The sequence below is a fragment of the Arctopsyche grandis genome, chromosome 7 (assembly GCF_051622035.1).
Source record: "Arctopsyche grandis isolate Sample6627 chromosome 7, ASM5162203v2, whole genome shotgun sequence".
NCBI lineage: Eukaryota > Metazoa > Arthropoda > Insecta > Trichoptera > Hydropsychidae > Arctopsyche > Arctopsyche grandis.
Genome location: NC_135361.1, coordinates 31008695 through 31036589, shown reverse-complemented (window position 1 = coordinate 31036589; position 27895 = coordinate 31008695). Strand labels below are relative to the sequence as shown.

The 27895-nt window shown below is 32.6% G+C and overlaps 1 protein-coding gene across 2 annotated transcripts; it reads left to right on the top strand.

The window, feature by feature from the left end:
* Nucleotides 1-1703: 1703 nt before the first annotated feature.
* Nucleotides 1704-24476, top strand: LOC143914813 (uncharacterized). Of its 2 annotated transcripts, XM_077435167.1 has the most exons (6): nucleotides 1704-1795; nucleotides 20790-20874; nucleotides 20969-21065; nucleotides 21139-21224; nucleotides 21314-21470; nucleotides 23978-24476. In XM_077435167.1, exons 2-6 carry the CDS (start codon nucleotides 20800-20802, stop codon nucleotides 24136-24138), a joined length of 576 nt encoding a protein of 191 aa, XP_077291293.1. In that variant the 5' UTR covers nucleotides 1704-1795; nucleotides 20790-20799; the 3' UTR covers nucleotides 24139-24476. The 2 variants fall into 2 exon arrangements, with proteins under 2 accessions (XP_077291293.1, XP_077291294.1); XM_077435168.1 differs by lacking the exon at nucleotides 1704-1795 and having other exon boundaries at nucleotides 20770-20874; nucleotides 23978-24475.
* The last annotated feature ends 3419 nt before the right edge of the window (nucleotides 24477-27895 follow it).

Sequence of the window (27895 nt, the reverse complement as noted above, 5' to 3'; positions counted from 1 at the left end):
TGACAAGCCTGTCGCGCCTTCTCAAGGATTTAAATAAATGGTTCGGTGATTATTGGTCACAAAGCGCTCGTCCAAAAGTCACTAAAATCTATATAACAGAACATCTGGCAGCCAAATAGTCCATCATACTAACGATAACTACCATACTAACGAGAACTAGAGTGCATAGTATTCCGTATTCGCGATTTTCATGGCAAAACTTGACTTTTGGGCGATCGCAATGTGCGTAATAATCCAATTATCTATTTATCGATAGAATTAAAAACATATTTAACCTGTGGTTGCTTATTAGGAACTGGATACGAAAAATATTGTAAGTAAATACGGCCCCAATGCGTACGAGTCGCATTCGGCAGGTGATCGTCGTTGGTTACGTGTCGTTGTTGTGCTGTTTGCCAGGTATTTAATGTTCATATTGAAACCTAATTAAATCAAATGCAGGTCCAGCAATTTTTTTTTTGGGGGAGGGGGCGATTTCCAAATAAAAAAACGGGTCTACGTGACGAGCCAGAATGTTAAATTACAGAAAACACAAATATCGGAAGGCAAAGATCGAAAATCGAAAGATCTTAAGTCGAAAGATCAAAAAAAAGGGTGCATGGTAAACGGTACATACTCACTTAATTTGCGCGAGCAGGGTACAACAGGAACAAGAGGAACAGGCTTTTCCTCATGTATTCTGCGCGCGCACATTAAGAGGGCTACACCCGAAACCTTAATTTTGTTACCGTTCGTTTCTTCGATATATATATTGAGTGTATGTATATATTGAGTGAATGCGACAATATATATCAATATATATATTGAGTGAATGCGACAGTTGCCCTTCGACCAGATAAAACGTATTTTAAATTGACAAAATCGAGGTTTCGTATTCTCCTATTTTCTCCTCCAAAACTGTACCAATTTAAAAAAAAAAATCATCATCGGTATGAGAAAGATACTTTCTGTGCATCTATCGGCGTATTTATTTTTAAATCGACCGTTAAATAAGCACGCTGGACTCGTTTCGTGGGTGTAAAAAAGAGGCGATTTTATAGATGTTTGGCGGCTCCTAGCACCTATAAAAAATAATTAATCAAAAAAATAAAACGATAGATGCACCCCAATGGTGGATATCCATAGCATAGTAAAAAATAATTTATCTAGTGCCATAATTGAGGAAGGGAGAAGTATAGTACGTTTGTATGGACAAGGCGCTGCTGTCCAGCCCTCTTAATACGGGAGGAAAAGCCTGTTCCTCTTGTTCCTGTTGTATCCTGCTCGCGCAAATTAAGTGAGTATGTACTTTTTACGATGCACCCATTTTTTTTTTGATCTTTCGACTTAAGATCTTTCGATTTTCGATCTTTGCCTTCCGATATTTGCGTTTTCTGTAATTTAACATTCCGGCTCGTCGCGGAGACCGCACTCATATATATTAAATATACATAGTACCGTTTACCATGCACCCTTTTTTATCTTTCGATCTTTGCCTTCCGATATTTACTTTTTCGGGCTTTTCACTTTCAGTCCCGTTAGGTAGACCCCGACAACTCGAGTGCTAAATATTCAGCATTCGTGATTTTCATGGCAAAAATTGTCTTGGGCGATCGCAATGTGACTAATAATCTAATTACCTAAATAAATATACAAAATATATTCCACGCAGATGGTTGTAAGCTGCGCGCTTTCGGCCAGATTTCCCCCGAACCCCCTCCAGTAATCGGAATCGTCGGAAGAAGCGAAATGCGCACGAGTCGCATTCGGCGGGTGATCGCTGTTGGTTGTGTGTCGTTGCTGTACTGTTCGCCAGGTATATACTGTTTATATTGCAATCTAATCACATATATTCCAATCCTGTGCTCTGGATGTTGGAAGTATCCTCCATCTTCGTCGACAGATCGGTCGAACGCACCACGTTTTGCGACCGCGACCACGACCACATTTTGCCAAAAATTCACAAGCCGTTGTATTTGTTTTGTCCATTCACATGCTTGTATATATGCATCCATACATATGCTCTACAGACTTGTGCGCCCGCACACTTTCATAATTTTAAACTTTGCTGTTTGATAAGTAATTAAATGTATATATATATATATATATATATATATATATATATATATATATATATATATATATATACATATATTAAAACTATTTCTATTATTTATATTCAAATCCGACTTTTAGGCGGATTACCTATCTCAGTAGGCCAACTAACTATCTATAAGTAGGTAGTTTTAATTTAATATAGCCCTATATATGTACCTCCTTAAATTTCTGACTATTTTTTATATAAAAAATGCGCTGCCTGCGACTTTTATTTTACAAAGCGTTTTCCTTATAATTTTTTTATAATTCTGTTTTGCACAATAAAAAAAATATATTGTTGCATTTTTACCGACTTGTAATTTGTGTAGATAAAAATATTGATCCACTTTTATCTATGTATTATAATTCCATAACCATTAAGTACATATATAGGTAAGAGTGGAACAATATTTTTATCTATAATACATAAATTATGTCGGTAAAAGTTCAACAAAATGTATAAGGAAAACGCTGTTTTGTAAAAGAAAATCGCATGCAGCGCATTTTTTATTTAAAAAATAGTCTGAAATGTAAGATGCCGTGTCTCTGCTTTTATGTAGATTTTTTGTATGAATTATGACATGATTGATTTATCAATTACGAATTAAATCATTTTTGCCAACATATCGATGGCTTAGTGCATATATATTGTATGTCCATTTTTTAATTTTAAGCTTGGAGATGCTGTAATAATTCAGGTTTTTCCTTCTAAAGTAATTTATGTATATCACATAAATTACCTTGAAAGGAAAAACCTGGACTATTCCTGTATCTACAAGCTTAAAATACAAATTCAAAAATGGACATACATTAAGCTATCGATATATGTATATAAAAAAATTAGATTTGCTAATAAACCTTATCTCTTACATAATTTTTTTGCAACTTGGGCTACCACTGTCCACTATTTATTACAAAGTTTAGAAATTAGCTTTAAATTCAAGCTTTGATAAAAATCAAAGTTATAAAAAATACCTACAGATTGGATCTTATTTTGATGAAAAACAGTCTAAAATTGCGTTACGTACTGAGAACGGTACCGTCACTTTACAACTTATGTATATTTTGATACGGATTCAATGAAAAATTAATGTACGTATTATAAATAAATTTGTGAAGTAATGCTTCGATTCATAAAATAAGCCATGACGAATTGTACCGAGGAAAAACTAATTTAAAATATTTGTATATGTATAATAATACGTGCATATAATATTATTTACACAAATTCACAATAGAAAAAGTAATTGTTAATCTGTATTATGATAATTTTTTTGACCCGGCTCTGTATATTCATACAAAAATATAAATAGTCAGCGATAATACAAACACACTCTACCATAGGTCAAAATGGTTAAACCCACAGGAAAATAAATTTACAATTTATATCATAATATTTGCAATTAAAATGCCAAACCGCAAAATTCTGTATTATTTACATAGTATTTGATCATTACATTTCAAAGCCAACCTTGTAATCTTCATATTAGATGGAAAAATGTATCTAAATACTTCTTATATGTGCATCTGATACTACAATATTGTTAGTGAAACAAATTATTATAGTATTTTTTCAAACATAAATGTTTTTTTAAAAAAAAAAACAATACAAATAGAGTTCACTGGTCGAATGACCTATTTGATAAAGTCGATAGATACTGTGTCAGTAGACATAGTTATCGATATGTATGAAAATATGGAAGAGGAGATAAAATGAGATTATTTAAATACAAATGTATTTGATAATGTAATGATGTACGACTTCAGTGCCGGATATCCGGCAAGTCAAAAGTGAATTTTGTATAAATGAGAAACTTGTACGTTGATTGGTAAATAGTTGCATTCAATCTAATGCGTTCAGAGAATTATGATATGATGTATTCCTGGTATGACAAAGAGATATCCGAGTTGAAGTATACATGTGAGAGATATGATTGAAACTTGCAAGGTATCTGAGAGAGTGTTAACGGACAAAGTATAGTAAATAAGTGAGGCTATACAGACTTTTGTATTCCTTAACCCTTTGCCCTTGCCAATAAATACAGATATTCCTCGACTTACGACGGAGATACGTTCCTGAACCTCGGTCGTAAGTCGAGGAATATATTTATATTTTTTTTCGGTGATTTTACTTACTTTTATTAATACAGTAAGTAATTCAAATGAATTCATATTTAAATTTAAAAAAAATTAAACATCTACATCATCCGTACTTATTAATTATAATTTATACATCCTCATCACTTATCACATAAGTACAATCAATTTCTACATCTTCAGTTTGAGATACAGTCGTATGAGTTTTTTTGAAAAATGTGTCTAATTTTATTTGAACGGTATCCTGTTTTTTTTCTCTATATATTTCTTGGTAGCATGCGAGATTTTCTTGAATCCTGCGGTTCACATTTGAAAATCTTTCACTGTCTGGGTCCATCATTTCAAACATTTGTATTCCTTGATTAATTAAATTTAAAGCAGCAGCCATTTCTTTCAATACAAATTTTTTCAGCGCTTCCGCAGATGTGACTGATTCATTTTCATCAATATCCTCTTCTGCAACCATTTGAGTTTCAAGATCTAATAATTCTGCATTGGTTAGATCTTCTGAATCATTTTCAAGAATTTGGTTGATGTCTTCGTTATCTACGTCAAATTGTAGACGATTATCCTCGACATTTTTTTCTTTTTCGTATATGCAAAGAGAAACGAGTTCAAATCGATTGGTGAATTTTTTCCATATTCCGTACATACATGCTGAAGTAACTTCTTAAGCCGTTAAAGGGTCCATCTCTTATCTATATTTCTTATAGCATGAAGGATATTATAATTTTTCCAAAATTCTTGAAAAGTTTTTCCTTCTTCTATTGCTTCAATGCCTTGCGCAAATGTAATTTTTATTAAATAATGAGCTTTAAGAGACGCAATGGAATTCGTTTTTCAATCTTGTCATCGATCCAAATCACTAGTAATTTTTCCATTTGTTGAATGGGTCCGAGTCTTTTTTTATTTATTATTTTAGATTTGATTGACAAGGACCCTTTAACGGCTTTACGATTTTTTTCTTTATCTTTTAAAATAGTGGAAACCGTTGAATGTGACAATTTCAAATTATTTGCCAAGTCCATCACTTTTTTACCACTATCATATTGCTTTATCACTTCAAGTTTCATTTCTAAGTTGTATCACCTTTCTCTTTTTTTTAACAAGAGTTTCTTTATCAGTCATTATCACGTTTCTTTATCACACATTATAAATGTTCTTATAAATAAAAATTTGAGCACTAATCAACACGGAATTGAGAAAATAAACATCCTAAAACAATAACGAACAGCTATGTAACAAACAGTAACGACCGTATGAGTTTGTTACCGTCGTGCGACTGGTGACGAATCCCAAAAGAATGAGTCATAACTTAATTCTTAAAACTACTGCGATGTTTCATTTCTTCCGAAAGAGAAGGTAATCAGTTTTTGAAAAATAATTAATTAATAAAAAATATATTATTTTTTTTCGGTCGTAAGTGCGAACCGTCGTAAGTCGAGGACTACCTGTATAGCGAACAAACCCTGTACGCGGCGGCACATGTTTCGCGAATTTGGCAATCGAGTTTTCGACCTTAAATACAGATTTTAATATTTACTCAAGTAACCAGATATGTTAATTAACACATGAAGTATTATTTTAAACAATAAAATACATCATATATCTCGTAGTTTTGGCTTCATTGTCAAATAATCATTCTTCATACAATTGAGATGTATCGTCGCCATTGTTCAATAGACGTGACGTCACATAAACGAGGTTTCAGTATGGTTCCACAAAAGACTAATTTTGACTGGTATATATTAATTTTAAGCAAATTGAATAGATGGCATTCAACTCTCAGTAATATATTCAACCAATTTTGAACCTTAAAACAGTTGAAATAGGCGCATATAAGGCTCAAAAACCCGTGCAAAGTTCAGAAATTCTGACAGCCGCGCTACAGACTTGTCGCGCAAAGCTTCCATAGAAGACGGCCGCTGGCAAACGGTTAATAACTACTCCATTGTTCAATCTAGTCTAAACTTTGTTTACTTTGAAGAACATACGTATGTATAGGTACATACTTACATATTATATATGGAAATAATATAAAAAAAGCATAATTTCAAAGATTTTACATGTCTTATCATTAAATGGTGATAGACATTAGGGATAGCTCAGATTTCTGTTATTTAGATTTGGATATTTTTAATATCCATGTCGATCGTTTCCTAACAGGGTTTGACAATGGGTACGGCTTAACTGCACAATCAGAAAAATATTTGTGCATTAAAAATTTGCATTATTTTCGGTGCATTAAACAATATCGTATTGTGCATCGAATAAAATGTTTTGGCATTATAAATCGACCATTAAAAAATATGATTAAATATGAAAAAATAGATTTTAGCATTAGAATGGATACAAAAAGTGGCAACGTTGCAGTCTTCCGCTATTGACAATTGTCAACTGTCAAAAGTGTTTACTTTTGTTTCTAATAGTGAAATTTTATGATATATACCAGGAAGGCTTGACAGGAAGACCCCAATGCGCCTTCCTGGACAATTAATTACAAACAATGTAGCAATTTATTATTACATGAATCATTGTATTTCCAGAAGCTGAAGAACACAAAATAACAATTAATTAATTAATTAATTACAGAATTAATCCTATGGATTTAGATTTTTGTACATAATTTTTACAAATTATACACACAATAAATACAGAAGATTTGTGACAACAGGAAAGATGATTTTTTGCCGATTTTGAGGAACCGTTTCAACTATGAAACGGTTCCTCAAAATCGTAAATCTAACCAGCAGTATAGCGGATCGAACCCACTGATCACATGGTGCTAAACATACACGCTACCACTAAGCCAAACTGCTGGCTAAATGTAATCTTAAATAAATAAAACCAATCCTAACTTAACCTAACCTAACCAAACCATAAATAAATAAAACCTAATCAGACGTTGGTCCGTATTTTGTATTCGCAACGTTGCCGAATTAAAGTTCATCTGTCATTTTAATGCACATTTCATCCACTTTTTAAGTAGCGAATATTTTGTTCAATGGTCAAAGCAAACTTTCTAATGCAATCTGTATCCGTCATTTAGAAATGCACACATTTTGTTTTTAACCTTTCCACCGCGTACGACTACTATACATGTCCTAGCGAACATGCCCTCAGCGCGCGAGACACGCATAGATGTCTTGGAAGTTCCAACCTGTATAAGAGCCGTCTATTGTGTTAAAATTTTATAACTTGGTTGAAAATATTACTAAATGTATACTTTACCAAATTCAATAGATGGCAGTAGTCAAAAAAAATAAATATAGGTTGTAAAATTCAAAAAAATATTACAACCTATATTTATAGTCGAAAACGCGATAACAAAATCAGCAAAAAAAGCAGCCGCGTACAGGGCATGTTCGCTAAATTTGGTGACGCGGGCAAAGGGTTAATGTACAAAATTTATTTTATAAAATGGACGTTTAAATTGTTCCCTTTGACAATTTATCAAATTTGAAAATTATCATTGTGAAAAGTTTCATCGCAAAACTGGGTATAATATATTAATTTATATTTGAATTTGGATCATATTTGAATATGTATGCACAACTTGTAATGGCACTATGGTAAAAATTGATAAAAAAAAACAATAATCAAAGTATAGAAAGCCGGGATGTGGAGTCGGAGTCGTTAAAAATCGAGCGACTCCCATTTCATATTTATTTATTTTTTATTATTTTTGTTGAATTAGTAACGAGCGTGAGTGATTCACCAATATCTAATGTTTCTGTATTTGTCTTTTTGTTTTCTCATGTTTAGGTCGAATTTAGGAGAGGGCCGATATTTGACAAATCCGTTACAATGAATGTGTACATTTTAATTGTTTCATATATTTATTTGTGAATTATCAATACAAAATATTAAACGAAAAAAGTTTAACTAACATCATAAATTAAATGAAATTTTATTTTTATTTTAATAAACATATACTACAGCTAGATAATACATAAGTAACACATTTTATTATATATATATAAACATACATTAAATTAAATTAAATTATTTTTTTGGTCGCTTTCCTCATGTCTGAGAGTCGTGACTTTCCTGTCTTCTACATATCTTTTATACTGCGGCCCGTCATGGTTCTCCAGCCCTCTCGACCTGGTCCTGGACCTGGTCACTCCATCTTCTTGGGGATCGTCCGATTAAACTTAAAATTAAATTAAATCATTAACTTAAGATTAATTCTTAAAATATGTACATAGGTTGTATTATAGTTAAATTAATTTTGACATTTATAAATTCGGAGTCGGAGTCCTAATCTAGAGTCGTGTTTTTTTTTTAACAACTTCACAGCCGGATAGAAATTTAATTCTGATGAAATATGGATATGAAAAAATAATAAAATAATGCTTTCAACCACATGTAGCGGTTAAGAATATTAAAAAATATATTAGAATAATATATAAATATACCAAAAATATTGCTAAATAGTGGTGGTGAATTTTAGATGTTTTCTTAAAAGGATAAAATTTTTGTCAAAACGCCATTTAATGTCGAATTAACATTTCTAAAATAGCTCGCACGACAGAATCGGCGTTCGCCCGGCAAATCAAACATCAAACGGGTCGCCAGTAACAAAAATAAAATTTGACGTTTCAGTGAAATCATAACCGGTTACATTTTCACTGGGTATAGTTCAGTGAAATACATTTCACTGGCCCCTTTCAGTGAAATTATAATTTTTAACATTTGGATGCTAGCGTGTCGCTCCGTTCCTGTCCATTCCCACTCTTCTCATGGTCCACACATCGTAATATCCATCCAAACACATCGTACTATCTTAGCAGCCAACACTTATTTATTTAAGGGTTAGATTAGGTTAGGTTAAGTTAGGGTTGGCCCTATTCATTTAAGATTAGATTTGTTTGTTTGTTCTTATTTACATTTGACGTTTGATTTGCAGGGCGAACACTAAATCTGTCGTGCGAGCTATTTTAGAGAGGGGCACTCTTTTTTTATTTGCAGGGCAAAATGTTTTAGAGATGGGCATTCGCATATAATGTCTATTATTTAATGAAATAGGGCTATTTTGCCGGACCGATAAGTGCTACCCATTTCTAAATACGCAATAGATCTCTAGACAAGGCTGGACTTGCAAACTTGTTTATTGTATATTGAGAATATTGCGTTTTTTTTTCATATTGTGCTTATGTATGTACATATAAGATATAACAAGCTTGTTTTTGTAAAATACTTTTATCTTTCAGTTCATTGCTCACACTGCGTTTCTCCGTATTCGATGTGTTTTGATGTTCTGTGTATGACAAACGTGGCCTATTGCAATAATAAACAATCTTGGATGATTTTGAATCGTCATGTTTTATTCAAACCCGCCAGTTTATCGGAGACGGGTCTTGTTTGTTTAACTATTTGGTTGCTGATGCGTTTTTAAAGCCCCTCATCGATTTTTTTTTGGTATTATCTGTTTAAATATGTATATCTATATTAAAACTGCGTTCAATCTTGATCTTTTTTCTAAAGCTGCGTTCAATTAGGACACAACCCGGCACCAACCGACAAACATATGTGATATTTTTGCTTGCAAATATGATGTATACAAATTCTTCTTCAATCTGGTTTGCTCAATGTTGATCGTCAAGGTCATTTCTATTATCTGGAATACAGTGGACGATCCACTTCCAATCCCCCCCGATCTTGTGCCAAGTTTAAAGTAGCGTTTATGGACGATTATTTAATTTGGTTTCACCTTCTTATGGGAGGCGATCCTGTCATTTGCCTTTCTTCTAGTATTCCAGTGACTACCAATTTCTCTGGACTATCCACATTCTTCCTAGAAATATGGCCAAAGTAGGAAATAATCCTTTTTTACATAACTCCTTTACGTTTCACTTACGATAACAATTCAGGAAAAAGCTTGCTTCTTATCCGATCGTTTTCATACTTTGCCATATTGCTCATTTTGGTCATCAATATAAGTAAATGGATCCTCCGCCATTACGATAGAGATAAAATATCGTTTAAGAAGCGTTTCAAGATCGAAAATTTTTAATCTGGGTGACGTCTCGTAGTCATTAATTTTATACATAGATGGCGGTAGTAAAATAAAATTATTGGTATTTTTATTCAAAATAATAATTTTATATGCAAATTATAGAAGAGGTATGTTTTTAAAAAACTTATTTTTTATTCTACATTTTTTGGAGAGTCTTTCTGAAACTAAAAGCTCTTTGAGGATAGAGATGACGGATTATCGTTTTTTTTTCATTATACATATGTAGGACGGTTTTTCCATATTTTTCTCAGGCTAATCATCGTTTATGCCATTCCTATTATTCTGTAGATTTCTGATTAGCATTCTTCTTATTGTATTATTTTATTGTACATAGATATATATATACCAGGAACAGAGAAATGTTATAATAATAGAAGTGGCTTTAGGCGTTATATTGTTGTCAAGTCACGATTGTCCACAGACATTCCCAAATAATTTTAGAATCGGTCGTATTTGATGCTTGGTGCTCGACGTATGTGCGAAAAAAACTTCTTTGTTTGTTTATATTAGTCGCAAGATGGGCAAGTGCATCGTTAAAAATTGCACAATACCTTCAAAACCACAATAAACAATATGGGATACATTTTTATAATTAAATTGATCTGATTGTATTCCGTGCGTTGTAGCTTAGTTGTGGAGAGGAGTGTACCGCGTAATATTGACAGATTTAATTATGGTTGTGGCTATTTGCAGGTACTATATGTATTTATGGTTGTGGCTATTTGCAGGTACTATATCTGCGACAGGCGCAAAACTTTCTGCGCATGCGTATAAACTGTCACTGTCAGCGTGCTTACTGTTAAAATTTTGTTTTAAACCTCTTAAAATTTAGTTCGAACTCGTAAAGTGACGTAGAGTAAAAAATATAATCCAAATTAGTTAATATTATCAATTGTTAGATACTTATTATCATATACAACGTATAATACAAGCCGCGAACTAGCTAAATGATATAAATCTACAATACAATATAAAATTAAACAAATCTAGCATACATTAAATGTAAAAAATTATAATCGGATTCACGCGCATGCGCAGAAGGCTTTGCGCCTTCCGCAGATATAGTACCTGCAAATAGCCAATAATTAGCAGATATACATAGTACCTGCAAATAGCCAATAATTCGCAGATATAGAACCTGCAAATATCCACAACCTTTATTTATTCGTGAAGGCCTTTCTATTATTATAACATTTCTCTGACCAGGAGTACTTGACAGGAAGACCCCAATGCGCCTTCCTGGACAATTAATTACAAACGATGCAGCATTTTTATTATATAAATCACTGTATTTACAGAAGCAGAAGAACACGAAATTTACAATTAATTAATTAATCCATTGACATCTATGGATTTTTTGGTTACTTTAAAAATTGTAAACAAATGCATATGTATGTTGGAATTTTATAACGAATGCACGATCAATAACCGATCGATATCCAGTATCGAAATTGGATCCGACGAGGCGATGACTAATGGAGTTATGAGTTTCAGGGATTACCCGCACGAGTAGAGAGTCGGTTCAGTGTTGCCAGGTACGGTGTTTAGTTGCACAAAAAAAAATACAGCTTTAAAATGCGAGGTGGGGGAACACTGCAGTTATTGACCATTTTTATTCAAATATATGTAATATATTAACAAAAATAATCGAATTCCAATGTAATATATTTTAATCAGTCTGGTTACTTCCAGACACCCCAAATGCCGAGCCACTGGACAGGATACGATGATATTTGGCTGATATTAATTTCACCGCTAATTGTTGTTTAAAATACAAAATTGAAAATCAACTAGAATGTAAAATCGAATAAAAAATATAAAAAAGTAGTAAGTACATATGTTAATATTATAGTATCCTACCATAAAAATAAACCACACAAACTAGTGACGAGAAAACAAACAAAAATTCACGCGTTCATATATGTATGCCTTAGGGAAAAATTTCGGCGAGTGCGAAAAGTATTTCAGTTGAACTTTCAATGGTGTGTATATGGCGATAGGTGGGGATGGGCGTTTGGGACAATAGTATTTCACTCAAATTTTCTACTTGCGCGTACGAGAATTTGTGGGGACGGGCGAGAATTCAAACCGGTTTCTGGGCGGATCGTAGTGGCGAATTGTCCATAGTGGGTTTCGACAATAGCCAAATTTTCCCGTGCGGGTACCGCTTTCGAGCAACCTTTCCGGTCACCGAATCCCTAACATTTAAACGAATTCAGTGAAAACCGCGATAGATATATAAAATACAATATAAAGTTACTTTTTCCATTAAAATAGGAAAATTTAGGACTTGAACGTTATTTCCGTGGACATTTTGTCGCGAGTACATTTTGCCAGTGCACCAATTCTCGGGTACATTTTGTCGTTGAACCTTTTGGAAGTGAACCAATTGTCGCGTAACCGTTTAGCTTACAGTAGAGACAATTTTGATTTTGATTTCTGGTATATATTTACATATATAATGCTGTGGTAAGTGGAAAGTCCAATTACTGAAAAACGCATTCTGGAATTGTATTATAGTTGTATATGAATTTCCCGGTAGACAAAGAACCTACTTTTCGTTCTACCTAATTAGGAAAAATATATCTTAACCCTTTGACTGCTACAACAACGATAAATCGTTGTTTTGAAATCGGCGAAGATTGCTACGACGATCGTTGTTGACGTCATTAATTGTCGTATTTCAATACTTTCTTTGAGCCACCAGCGCATCAGTGGCACGAAACATTTTTTTTATATACGTATTTATATTTATTTTTCAATCAAGCTTTATAAATATTTATCAATTTTTTAAATAAAAGCTCATCAATTTCGGGTTCATCATCAAAGTAAATTTCGGGTTCGTTGTCAATGTCATATAAGGAGTTATTACTTGGGAATTGATTATTATCGATAAATTCATTTTCAGAATCAGTAGAGCTGCTGATTTGTCGAGTTCCTCGGCGAGGAGCTATTATTTCGCTTTCATCACTTTCACTGTCCGAAATCATTTTGCAGAGTTAAAATAAATGGCAAAAAACAATAGAAATCCGCTTTCAATTATATAGGTCACGAGACGTCACGAATTCATGCAATCAATCAAATGCAACTGAAATGCATACAAAATGTTTATGACACATGTTGAAAAATTATTTGATTATTAGAAACTTCGCATCCTTGTGTGTCTCGCTCATACGTACACAATTAAAACCAAGAAAGAAAGAGAGAGAGACCGCTACCTGTTTCGAATATATCGCATGTTGTAAGGATACATCGATATCTAAAAATAGATTATTGAAAAGAATAAAGCCTCGGAAAAGAATCGTCAAAACTTATTTAGTGTATATATGTAGGTATCTCTTTCGCACGCACGCATGTAAAAGCAAGACAGAAAGAGAGAGCAAGAGTTCACGACTGCTTCTTAAAAATGTATATAAAGTATTATAAAAATTACGAGTGTTCGGCGAAGTAAGTATGTAAAAAAAAATATTATATTTATTTTTTTTTCAAAATAATTACAAATGTTAGCATTTTTCGCTTGGACATTGAAAAACCTCGTAGCAGCCAAAGGGTTAAAAAACAACAGAGATTTTGCTAGCAGGCAGCAATAAGGAAAAATATTCGAATATATATGTAGTACAAATATTTCTGCAAAGCTGTTCTGTTTTAAAATGCAATATATATACCTACTATTTATATAAAATAAAATTTATATAATTACTAATACATATTAAAAAAAAATAATTTAATCGGATTATTAATTTAATTTAATTTAAAAATTAATTTAATTCGGGAAAATTATTTGAAATCGGGTTTATTTTATTTTTAAAAAAATCATTTCTACCATAGTACAGGTTGTTCCAAAAGTTTTTTCACATTTGTTTTTAGCAAAAATTGGCAAATAAATATACACGAGATTAGTTCGTTTAATAGCATATGACATTAACCTACACAAATAGTACATTTTCCTTGTTTAACCCTTGCTGATAAGTCCATGAGCCTGAAATGCGTTGTAATTTTGTATAAACAAGAATATTTCCTGCTAAGCCTTTCCAGGTAGCATTGAAAAAAAAAATGCATTGAACATGGGTCGTGTAATCCGTGCAATTGCTTTGTCTGCGCTTATAAAGACTCGTTTACAGCGGAATTTCTGAATTTATTACCGTAGCAGAATTACCTGATGTAAATCCCTAACTGCCGAGTATTTTAGATTGTGGCTTGGTCTGAGTATTCTAGATTGTTGCACATGGAAACGATCAGATTGAACCGAATAGGTGATTACTGGAAGCAGCATCACTCATTTAATGGTGCGTACGCACCAAGCCAACGAAGGCCAACTTTTTGAAATTTGAAAAACAGTGCGTATCTTCGTAAGTCGAGGACTACCTGTTTATGATTGTTGATGAACTAATTTTAGCTCAATCTCGAAAATTTATTTAAATTGTGTATGTTCTGTTTTAACTTTCAATATTTAATTTGAATTTTAATATAATAATTATAATTTTATTTCGATATTTGAATTTAATTTTAATATAATAATAATAATTTTAATTTTGATATTTAATTTAATTTTTATTTCGATATTTTGTATGCTACTGGTTTCAAAAGGTTGACCCGTGGGGTCTTTCGTTGACTTGGTGCGTACGCACCATTATATATCGGCATTTTCCCAATACAAGTTACGCGATCGATTTTTATTAATTTTAATAGCATTACACTTTGCCAACAATGAAGAAGACGAAACTGGTTTCGGAATAATACATTAATTAATAGACTTCTTTTGTTTATTCTATATTGTTGCAAGATATATGTATTAGAGAGTCTAAAACAGATAAATGTAATAATAATAGAAGGGCCCTTACGAATAAATAATTGTTGTCAATATTATGCGGTACGTCTCTATAAATACCCTACAACGCACGGAATACAATCGGATCAATTTACTTTACGATTGTTTATTGTGTGTTTTTTAATGCATTGTGCAATTTTTACCGATACACTTGCCCATCTTGCGAGTAATATAAACAAAAAGAGAAGTTTTTATCGCACATACGTCGAGCACCAAGCATCAAACACGACTGATGCTAGAATTATTTAGGACTAGTGTTGTGCCCGTTGATTTCAACGGGTGGTTTCGAAAACGAATTGAAACTACGAAGTTATATGTAGTATAATGCAAGGTAATTTATAGGCGTACGCGCACGTAATATGGTGACACGACAACTCGTTCACAAAATTTCCGTAAACCGATGATGCGCTCCAGGCATTACGTATACGGCCATCTCTTTCTCACCCCGTGTGTTCACCAAGATCTCGTCTCCAGCGGCCTGGGGACTTCTCCCCAAGGGCCTCCGTCGCCCTGGGGCCTTTGCCCCTCGCGCCCACGATGACTCCAGTGGCTCCAGAGCCTACGTTACTCTCGATTACTCGGCTGTGATTGGTTCCCCATATTGGTTGATCGTCCGAAACATACATACATACATATTTAACGACAGTCAGTTTTTATATATGTATATTATTATATTGTCTGTGACAACAATATGACGCCTAAAGCCACTTCAATTAATATAAAATTTCTCTGGTCTAAACACACCTTTACAAAACTCGAAATCCTCGGCGGTAGCTATCTAGGGTTTGTTTGGATTAGCTACAATTTTTATACATGATTTCTATTGGATTTGTAAATAATTCTAGTTGGAAATGTTGGCGAAATTTTCAGCGTGGCGGGCTTTCAACGGAAATGACGTCAGCACTCAAAGGGTTATATGGCGTCCGTTGATAAGTTAACCGCGACAATCTTCCACTTCAAATGATGCTGCGTACGGACCAAACCAACGACGATTTTGGTCCAACGATTTAACCAGCAGGATAAAACCAGTAGCGTACAAAATATCGAAATAAAAATTAAATTTAAAAATTGAAATTAAATATCAAAATTAAAAATATTATTATTATATTAAAATTAAATTCAAATATCAAAATAAAATTATAATCAATATATTAAAATTAAAATAAAATATTGAAAGTTTAAACAGAACATGCCCAATTTAAATAAATTTTCGAGATTGACCTAAAATTAGATCATCAACAATCACATACAGATAATCCTCGACTTTTGTTTGTCGAAGATGTTTTGACTTACGTAGATACGCACTAAGATCGAAAAAAAAATCAAAGAATTATTATTTTTACTTCCCCGTAATGCGCAGTTACTGAGCATATATCATGTGTTAGTATGGGTGACCGAGTGATGGTTTCAACCCGAGACGTTGTCGGTTTTATCAAAGGAAATTTTTTTGTCTTCAATTGTTTCTCTCGTCGAAATAAATCAATTAATTAAATTATTTCAGAGGTAAATTTTATCGGATAATGTCTTCAATTGTTTCTCTCGTCGAAATAAATCAAATAATTAAATCCATCTCACAGGTAAAATTTATCGGATAATGTGTGATTATTAATTTTATTTCGACGAAAGAAAAAAAAACCCTTTGACAAATCACCGACATTTTTTTTGTTAAATATTTCATCGACGGCGAAACACATTGGTGTATCGTGACGACTTATAAGAAACAATAACAAGGTTTTTTTCGCTCGTAATTATAATATTTCTCTGGTTGTAATGCATAATATAAGCATTTTCTATCAAAATGTACGAGGCCTTAAATCTAAACTGGATGAATTAGGTTCTAACTCGGCTATTCAATGTGCTGACATCCTGGTACTAACGGAAACCTGCCTTGACGACTCTGTGCATGATTCTTTTTAATTTACATTAATGACATCTCAAAAATAATTAAGTATTCAGACTATCTTTTATTCGCCGATGACCTTAAGCTTTTTATGACAGTTAAGTCTCATAGTGACGCAGCCCTTCTCCAATTGGACTTGGATGCGCTGTCAAGTTGGTCTGTCGATAATAAATTATTTTTTAGCATTCAAAAATGCTGTGTTCTCAATGTGACAAGATCTTCAAATCGCTTGATTTATCCATATCGCCTAAGTGGTGTTGAATTAAAGTTTGTAGATGAATATTGTGATTTGGGGGTCTTGTTCTCGAATAATTTTCAATTTAAACGACACATAGACAATATTTGTTTGCGTGCAACAAAAATGCTGGGATTCTTACTAAGAGTTAGCAAACCTTTCCAGAGTACGTTGGTGCTTAAAATTCTTTATGAATCTTTAGTACGTAGTATTCTAGAATTTTCATCTATTATATGGAATCCTACCCATATAACTCATTCATTGAAGATTGAGAGAATCCAAAAACGGTTTCTCAGATATCTTTATTTGAAACAGTGTGGTTATTATCCTTGGCTATATCCTAGTGCATTCCTATTAGGGGCGTTAGGTTTCAACTCATTGGAGTCTCGTCGGAATATGTTACTGGGAAGACACTTTTTTAAGCTGTTGAATGGGATAATACACAATCCTCAGGTTCTTAAGGAATTTAGGTTTAATGCACCTTGTAAATTCAGGGACTTGAGAAATCGTGATTTGTTTGTTCCTCCTGTGGCTCGCACAAATATGTTGTCAACGGCTCCTATATCTAGAGCGATATATCTGCTTAACAGGATTTCTGGTGAAATTGACCTCTTCAATATAAAATATACTAATCTGGTTGAGTGGTTGTTGAGGAATGCCAGTGGTTGATTTTGCCTATTATAAATATTAATGATTGTTATTACTTTATCTATGTTTTTTCTTTATTTTATGATTTTAATGATGTTGTGTTAATATTGCTATTATTATAAGTTATTATTACTGTTATCATGTTATTATTACTGAATGACCGGCCACAGCGACGCGTTGGAGATCTCTGTAATGTCACTGTGGCTTATATGTTAAATAAATAAATAAAAAATAAAAAAAATATCGTCGTAATTCAAAACATTGTTGTAATTCAAAACATCAACGATGATCTAATTTTACCTCAATCTCGCTCGTTAGCTTAATTTTGATATTTAATTTCAATTTTTTTATTTAATTTTTATTTCGATATTTTGTACGCTACTGGTTTTAAAAGTTGGCCCAAAATCGTCGTTCGTTTGGTGCGTACGGACCATGAAGCAAACATGATTCACAATTTCATATGAATCATTTCATATCACACAGTTTCGTTTAAACGCCTCGGTATTATATTACACGTATGACGAACGATCAATAATGTTTGCAATTGCAAACTATACGATGTATGTAGTATGTATTATGTAAATTGTTGCAATCGCACGAATTTTGTTTTATTATATTTGTATGAAATAGCGTTGTATAGAAAAATTCGATGCATAGTGCGAGTTAAGTATAGCGATGATTCATGCTTTGATATAAATATACAAATATATACAATCTCGTGCTGCGAAAAAAATCCGCAAACTGTGTAACAGAGTATTATTTATCGGCCCGGCAAAATAGCCCTGTTTCCAAACAAATTAGGTATTTATCACGACATAATATGCAGATGACCATCTCTAAAATATTTCCCCCTGCAAATAAAAAGAGTGCCCCTCACTAAAATAGCTCGCACGACAGAATTGGGGTCCGCTCGGCAAATCAAACGTCAAATGGGTTGCCACTAACAAAAATAACACGTTTTATGAATTAAAATGAACAAAAATAAATAAAATACGGATAACTAAGAATAAATTCGGTAATGAAGACATTCATTTATATTCAACAATGAATTGAAGAATTTTATGTAGTGACATTTCTTCTTTCGATTATGATTGAGATATTTACTTTCGTGAAGCAAATCCATCCCTGATTTACATATACATATGTATATACAGGGCTTGTTTTTGAAAAAAAGGTGCCGAAACTCACTATATATTCAAATTATATTATATATAATATTCGTTAAAAAAGTATTAAAAAATTCGAGAAAAAAGGTGCCGGAACGCCGTTCCACCGCGTTACATGCGAAAAAAAATCCCTGTGTATATATATTTTTTTTATTACATCAGGAAAGCCTTACAGGTGAATCCCAATGCGCCTTCCTGGCCAATTACAAACAATACAGCATTTTTATTATACAAGTCGCTGAATTACGAGACACTGAAAACTCGCAAATTAAAGAGACATCTATGGTACATAAAATTTATTGTACATTAATCAAATAGTGGTGTCAAATCGGGAACCGTTTCAACAATGAAATCAGGGAAAATTGGCAAACTCTGATAGGAAACGATCGACCTGTAGTCATAAATATCCAAGTCTAACCAGCAGCACTACAGATATACTCGGATAAATTCTTTTCAATCGAGGTCAGATCATGTGATCGTACCCGGCACCTCTCAGTGTGAGGCAGAAGCTTAACGACCGAGCTATGCTGCTGGCTAATATATACATACGGTGTCACGACAAATCGCTCATGGACATTACATTCACAGATAAATCACTCACGCGATATTACGCTTACTGAATTATTAAAATAGCGTACAAAAACGTTACTTTTTTACCCAAAAATTATTCTACAACTCAATTAAACGTATCGTGACGAATTAACACACTTTCCTATCACAGATCAATAAATAAAATATATACCTACATATATACAAACCAGTTTATTCTCAAATTACAGAGTTTATTATAAGATTTTTTTTTAATTCATGGAAACGTCAGTGAAAATATATTTTCACTGTGACATATGTATGCATGTCATAATAAAGTATTTCTCCTGATCAGGGCTGTAGAGAGAAAATCCGGGCCCCGGTGCAAATTTGAAAATCCGAGCCCGGATAAATACAGGGATAACACTCCAGGGGGTGGTTTTGGGGTGGTGTGTGCTGGGCGTGCCGTGAATATGTGAATACATGCTGTGATACTATGAATATACCTAATCTTTTTATTTAGCTAGTTAATATGTATTTATTTTTCAATTAAAGAGTTCATTTTTAATATACCAATCGTATGATTGCAAGTGGCTGTTTACATAGTAGTGTTGCGTAGGGGTGGGTGGAGGATCCAAGTCAAAGGCCAAAGTTGTTTCACAGTATTTATTGGTGATTAAGGAGATACACGCACTGGCAGTGCTCCGTCCAGAGTGTCTTGATATCGCCTAAGTACCGCCTTATAACGGATAGGTCGCTCAGGGCATCTTCGACGTCCCGGATATGTATTCCCACGCTATCGGTCACTTCTGAGAAGGGACCAATAGCGGTCAATTCGGTGGCCATTGTTTAGCCTACTTGCACTTAGTCTGCAGATAATCCTTGAAACCAATTATAACGGTCACACAGTCTCTGGGATGCTACTCGGCCTAATCCGATTAGCATCAGTAGTAATAAATGGCCAGGAGCATAGCTCGGTGGTCGGGTAAATGCCAACCACCGAGAGGTTCCCAAATTCAAGTCCTGGGTGGACCTTGATTGAAAATAATTTATTCGAAAGTATGTCTGTAGTGCTGCTGGTCAAACTTGGATATTTGTTACACCAGGTCAATCGTTTTTAATCAGAGTTTGCCAATTTATCTGACTTCATTGTTGAAACGGCTTGTCATCAAATTGGCAATATCAACCTGTAATGGCATCATGGGAAAATATATATTTTTAATTAAAAAAAAAAAATAGGAATAATACAGTCCAATATTTTAAGTAAAATTTTTGATTTTTCCTTTCAGATAATTCAAAATGGTCGTCTTGGACAAATGGTGTTGTTGCCTCAGCCTGAGGACTGGCACTCTGGTTATCGGCTGGCTCGGTTTGGTAAGCTCCGGCAAAGACACACACAAAAGTATAAAATAATCTATACACCACACACGATATGAATTAAATAAATTTCTATTTATTTATTTTTTAGATGGGAAGTATTTCTGATCTCGTTTATTTAATTTGTGATTTTCCGGATATGGGTATAACACCACCCGATTCTATCAACAAAGAAACTTTCGATCATGGTATTCATTATTTCGTTTTTGTCAACTTAATTTTTGATTTACACAATAACCTTTTTATGTGTGCATTTTTCAGTTATGCGGTCAATGTCGAGCTCTTTCATCGGTACCGAGATCATTGGTATTCTTATGAACATTGCTCTCCTATATGCGGTCAATTCGGTTAGCGATGCATACTTTCTTTTACATAAGAGTACTATATATACAATGTATATAAAATTTAATATATATAAAAATATGTTTTGTTCCAGAATAAAAAGTTGATGTTACTTCCATGGTTGATTACTAAAGGTCTCGGCATTTCTGTTGCTTCTTTGTTTTTCTTCTTAGGAGGCATTGCGTGCTTCTTCGTTGAGAATATGACAGGATTAGGTTCTTTGCTTTTAACTGTGGGTGTTCTTACATGCGGTACGTTTCCATTTTGAATCTTCATGTGAAATATAATTTGTTATTTAATTTAACCCTTTGGCTGTCAAATGATAACATATCATTTAGCCCAAGGTTGTCGAATGTATTGTCGATGACATTGTAATTGCGAAATGTTGAATTTCAAAATAATATAGCCTTGAATGAGTTTTCCCAAGGTAAACACTGCACGTAAACAGCAGTACGAAACGTATTCTTCGGTACATTTTATATGAACACATTCATTCTGATGTGGCGTAGGTGTAACAGCAGTAGCAGACAAAATCTATTCATACTATACAGCAGTACATGTCACTGTAACGTAACAATCAAAACCGATTTTCTTCGGCCTCTGGACATACTCACGCACAAAGTGACGTCATAGTGGCGAGTGTTGTGACAAGCTTGCAATATTGCGCCATATCATCGCGCTCTGCAACATATATGTAAGCCGATTTTGCCTTGAACTCAGCTAAAACGTGTATGAACGTGCGCTGCTGTATAGTATTAAATTGTCTTTCCTGTTGTGCCGGTCTGTTGCCTTGCAGTGTTGGATAATATGAATAGACTTAATTGTAATTTTTAAACCAGAACTAGAGGATGTGAAAAGATTTGATAAAATCATTAGCCTATTTTTCGTGAAAAATTGACAAGTTTGTAAATTGCGTTCAATCAATCTATTTACACTCGTTATTACAGATCGCTCCAATGCGACGAGTGTACTATACAGATCAAGAAACACATCAATTTATATACATAATTCGAAATTATACATAACATCTATGGTCAAATGGTTACACGACAATTGGTTCACTTCCAAAAGGTTCAACGACAAAATGTACCCGACAATTGGTGTATGACAAATGCGTTTTTCAGTAATTGGACTTTCCACTTACCACATCATTATATATATCAAAATCAAAATTGCCTATACTGTAAGCTAAACGGTTACACGACAATTGGTTCACTTCCAAAAGGTTCAACGACAAAATGTACCCGAGAATTGGTGCACTGGCAAAATGTACTCGCGAAAAAATCTGACAAAATGTCCACGGAAATAACGTTCAAGCGAAAAAATGTTCAAAAGTCCTAAATTTTCCTATTTTAATGGAAAAAGTAACGTATATGTATATATATATATATATATATATATATATATATATATATATATATATATATATATATATATATATATATATATATATATATATATATATATATATATATATATATATATATATATATATATATATATATATATATATATATATATATATATATATATATATATATATATATATATATATATATATATATATATATATATATATATATATATATATATATATATATATATATATATATATATATATATATATATATATATATATATATATATATATATATATATATATATATATATATATATATATATATATATATATATATATATATATATATATATATATATATATATATATATATATATATATATATATATATATATATATATATATATATATATATATATATATATATATATATATATATATATATATATATATATATATATATATATATATTTATATATATATATATATATATATTTATATATATATATATATATATATATATATATATATATATATATATATATATATATATATAAGAATATATATAAGAATATATATATATATATATATATATATATATATATATATATTCAATTCCACCGCCACATCCCATCGTGGTCCTGAATAGCGTCATCTATTCCACCCACATATATATATATATATATATATATATATATATATATATATATATATATATATATATATTATATATATATATATATATATATATATATATATATATATATATATATATATATATATATATATATATATATATATATATATATATATATATATATATATATATATATATATATATATATATATATATATATATATATATGTATATATATATGTATATATCGCGGATTAGGGGTTCTCAACCGCATCCAATATTTTCATATTTAAATTGAAAAAATTACTTTTTAAGCGTATGAACTGCGGATGACATTGTTTTAGTTTATATGTCAGGGCTTCTCAAACGTCTCCAAAATTTTCTTAATTTCAAATGAATGATTTTGGTGGTTTGACGACTGACCGCTCGGAGTACAGGTCTAACTTCTACTGGCAGTCAGATCTCTGTCCCTTTCATCCCTCACCCCACAATCAGTCATAACAAACTCTTTCTCAGCCATAGCCCATGCATCAGCCTTTCGTTCAATTCCAACCCTACATACATAATGTTCGAAAAATTAAGGGCTCTAATGTAATAAAAATGGGTACTATTTGTCGGGTGTCTAGATTTGTGTCTTGATTGTACTATAAAAAATCAACGATCTTTCGACAATCTTGGACAGGCTAAAATGCCTCGCAACTGAAGGGTTAATTTTGAGTTATGTGAAAGATTTTTGTTTTAATTATTTCATCTAATTCCAGGTATATATTTGTACATTTGGCTGTGCGTACTCAGTTTATATCAGCGATTGAGCGAGGAAGAAATTATGAATTTACGCCATAACAACGAAGAAGCAGGAGTTATGGCCACGAATAGAATAGACATGTCCCCGCCTGCTTACAGCAAATTGCAAAATGTTTAAATATATGAAAACATGTGTGCTTATTTTTGTGCCTTAATGCTACATGTGTATTTAATGTGCATTGTCATATCTGCCAATTGTCAAAATTTTTTAACTTGTTTATACCATATATTCCAATTCCAATCTTCCCCTTATGTAATAAATGGTTTAATTATGTAATTTTTAATTATAATAATTATTATATAAAGAAAGTGAAATTAATTCTAATTACATGTTATTATATATTGTCTTTATAAAATGGCCTTACCTGTATTAGCATATTTTTATATAATGAAATATAATGGCCTCGAATATGTATGTGAATTTTTCTTAAAAATAAAGAATATGATGAATGTTTTCTTTTTTTTTATTGAATTTTATTAATTTTAGGATTTAACCTCACCAGACCAATGAAAATAGGAGAAATATTTCACTGACGGCTGAAAAAAAATTGAAATGTAGTACATAATGGTAATTGGACTATTCGTCACATTGGGGTGGTCACAAAGACAATTTTTGTCATGAAAATCGCGAATACACAATATTTGGCACTCAAGTTCTCGTTACTATGATGGACTTTTCGGTTGCCAGATGTTCCGTTATAGAGATTTTAGTGACTTTGTGACGAGTAATTTGTGACCAGTAATCACCGAACCGTACATAATATGTGGGTTTGGTGCAAACGATCGACAAGCGCCATACAGACTGGACAACAGATTAACTGGATGGCTGCTTTAAACGCAATTCTCGACTTCACGAATGATAGATTGCACATCAGATGACGAGTAACCTTTCGATGAGCACAGATGCAATTATTAAAATTGAGTTGGATCTTTCTGGCGAGTTTAATAAGGCAAAATTCAGAACTAAAGTATCAGGAGCACAGAACGTATACAGGGTAGGTGTATGTCGGGACTTCGGGTAGATTTCGCTTAGTGTAAGTGCGAGCAGTGCGCACGCATAAGGTACACGTGTCGTAAATCTGTGGTTCAGTCTGTCTGGCGATTTTCGATCGTTTGCACCGCATCGATAATATGTATATTAGCACATTTATTGGCTTTTTTTTTATCACTGATAAGATTGAAAAGTTTTTTCACACAAATAGTTAGTCAGAAATAAGAGCAAACATTTTATGAGTGTAATTCTTGAAATAAAATGTATATTTTTTTAAATTTATTTTTTTATAATCCATATGCAAGATTGGACATGAGTTTCACGTATTTGGACATGAGTTTCAATGAATAGACTAGACAAAGCTTTATCGATTCAATCAGACATACATACATAGTTTTTGCTTTTTAGATAATAAAATGATTGTCTTGGGCAAGTGCTGTTGCTACTTCGAACTGCGGACCGGAACTTTAATTATCGGTTGGTTAGGTTTGGTGAGCTCCGATTAATACATCATCTTTGAGTGTAAAATTTATGAATTGAATGATTAAAATATTTTATTTACATATGATTTTAGATTGGAAGTATCATTAATCTAGTCAGTCTTATTTTTGAATATTCAGATTTAAGGACATATAAATTCGAGGACAAAGTCAATAAAGAGGTTTTCAATGAAGGTATTTATTATTTTTACTTTTTACTAGGTTTTACCCGGCTTCGCTCGGTTTATTTGTAAAATAAACCGCTTAAACATGGCCAATCTAAATAGTAAACATTTCATTTAATTTATTTGAATAGTTTTATTTATTTATTTATATTTATTTGATATTCGTTTGTTTTTTTATTAAATTGAACGTCACGGATTTTAAAAACCAAACAAACATACATACATATAAAGTCTTTTTCGAAATTATATATTAGATATTAAAGGAGATTTTATGTATTGTTTACTTTTTGACGTATAACTATGCTATTCCTCAGCGAACGGGAAGAGTAGTAGTAGTAGTAGTTTATTCTTCACATATCGGTTATTCTTTATCTTAAAATGAATAAATAAAACAATCCGCCAGTCTTATGAATATACTCAACGCCATGAGGGCTTATTGTCTCGTTCGCTGATTGGACGATGGGTGCTGGTCACCCATTGGTTGACGGGCATTGATCGTTCAATCGTCACGTTACAGTACAATATGTATGTATATAACATGGTGATACGACATCTCGTTCATGGATGTTTCGCTCAACGACAACTCGCTCACGGCTTCGTACAGTTCCATCTCGTTCACGGATATCTCGCTCACTGACGCAACGAACACGGACGGTTCGTTCACGGCCGTTGGTACACAGACCTGTCGTTCGCAAAGGCAATTCTTGAAAAAAAAAATAGCTTTGTGGCGGCTCGCTTATACGACATGGTCGAGTTTGGTTGCCTTCCTGCGAGTGGGGACCAACCCGGCTGGGTTCGGAGAGCTGCTACTAACTCTGTCTTCAGCTGTCATATAATAAACACGTGCATTAACATGCCAGTCGTCTCATTCGTTCATCCTCCATACTGGTGACCCCGACGTGATAATTTTTTTAAAGCACCTGTCATCGACGTTGTGGCTGGACTCCAGTTGATAGGTAGGTAGTTGTGTCTGCTCGCTTATTGTCACCCGCGGGCCGCGACACGTGTTTATTATATGACAGCTGAAGACAGAGTGAGTAGCAGCTCTCCGAACCCAGCCGGGTTGGTCCCCACTCGCAGGAAGGCAACCAAACTCGACCATGTCGTATAAGCGAGCCGCCACAGCTTTTTAAACCAATTTTATAGGTAACCACATTCACATCTCCAGTTCTATAATTTTTGTTGTAAATTGTGCCTTTTAAATAATTATTTAATAACGAGTCCACAATGTTACAATGCGTTTAGGTATATCAAAAAATAGCGGTAAGAATTAAAAAATATATTTAATGTGACATTTTCGTCACATTAAAAACTATATGATAGTTTCATTAAATGGTAAAAGATGGGATCGAATTTATCAAATAGTGTAATTTTGGGAGATTTCGAAAAAAAAGCTATGCTAAAAATGGTGGACTAAATTTTAATGCGAGTTATACGGTTACACGACAATTGGATCAACGACAAAATGTACCCGACAATTAGTGCACTGACGAAATGTACCCGCGACAAAATGTTCACACGGCAAAATGTCCACGAAAATAACGTTCAAGCGACAAAATGTTCAAAAGTCCTAAATTTTCCTATTTTAATGGAAAAAGTAACTTTTTATTGTATATATATATATATATATATATATATATATATATATATATATATATATATATATATATATATATATATATATATATATATATATATATATATTTATATATATATATATATATATATATATATATATATATATATATATATATATATATATATATATATTTATATATATATACATATATATATATATATATATATATATATATATATATATATATATATATATATATATATATATATATATATATATATATATATATATATATATATATATATATATATATATATATATATATATAGCCGAGCCGTATGTGTGGTTGGTCAAACTGAGACCGGATGCGTGTTGTTATGGTCACTTGTTGGAGAACAAGCCCGAAGACATGTGTTAATAAATACATAGTTCTGACTTAATCTGCGTTTCACTTGGAATCCTTCACATCCGGATCCTATATTTGCGGGCTTTGTCCGGGATGCCTGAAGACATTCCAGTGACAGCCAGGAGCGGTCAGACGACGACGCGGAGTTTTGACAGTTGAGGTTAGGACGCGCGATGACGCGTACGAGCATAAAGACGACGCCGATGACGTCACGCCACGCTACGATGATGATGAT

Excerpts from the sequence above, each read along its gene's own strand:
- LOC143914813 (XM_077435167.1), top strand. The coding sequence starts at position 20,800 with ATGGTCGTCTTGGACAAATGGTGTTGTTGCCTCAGCCTGAGGACTGGC. Across the intron at positions 20,875-20,968 it reads TTATCGGCTGGCTCGGTTTG|ATGGGAAGTATTTCTGATCT; the intron begins GTAAGCTCCGGC and ends TTTATTTTTTAG. Across the intron at positions 21,471-23,977 it reads TGTGGGTGTTCTTACATGCG|GTATATATTTGTACATTTGG; the intron begins GTACGTTTCCAT and ends ATCTAATTCCAG.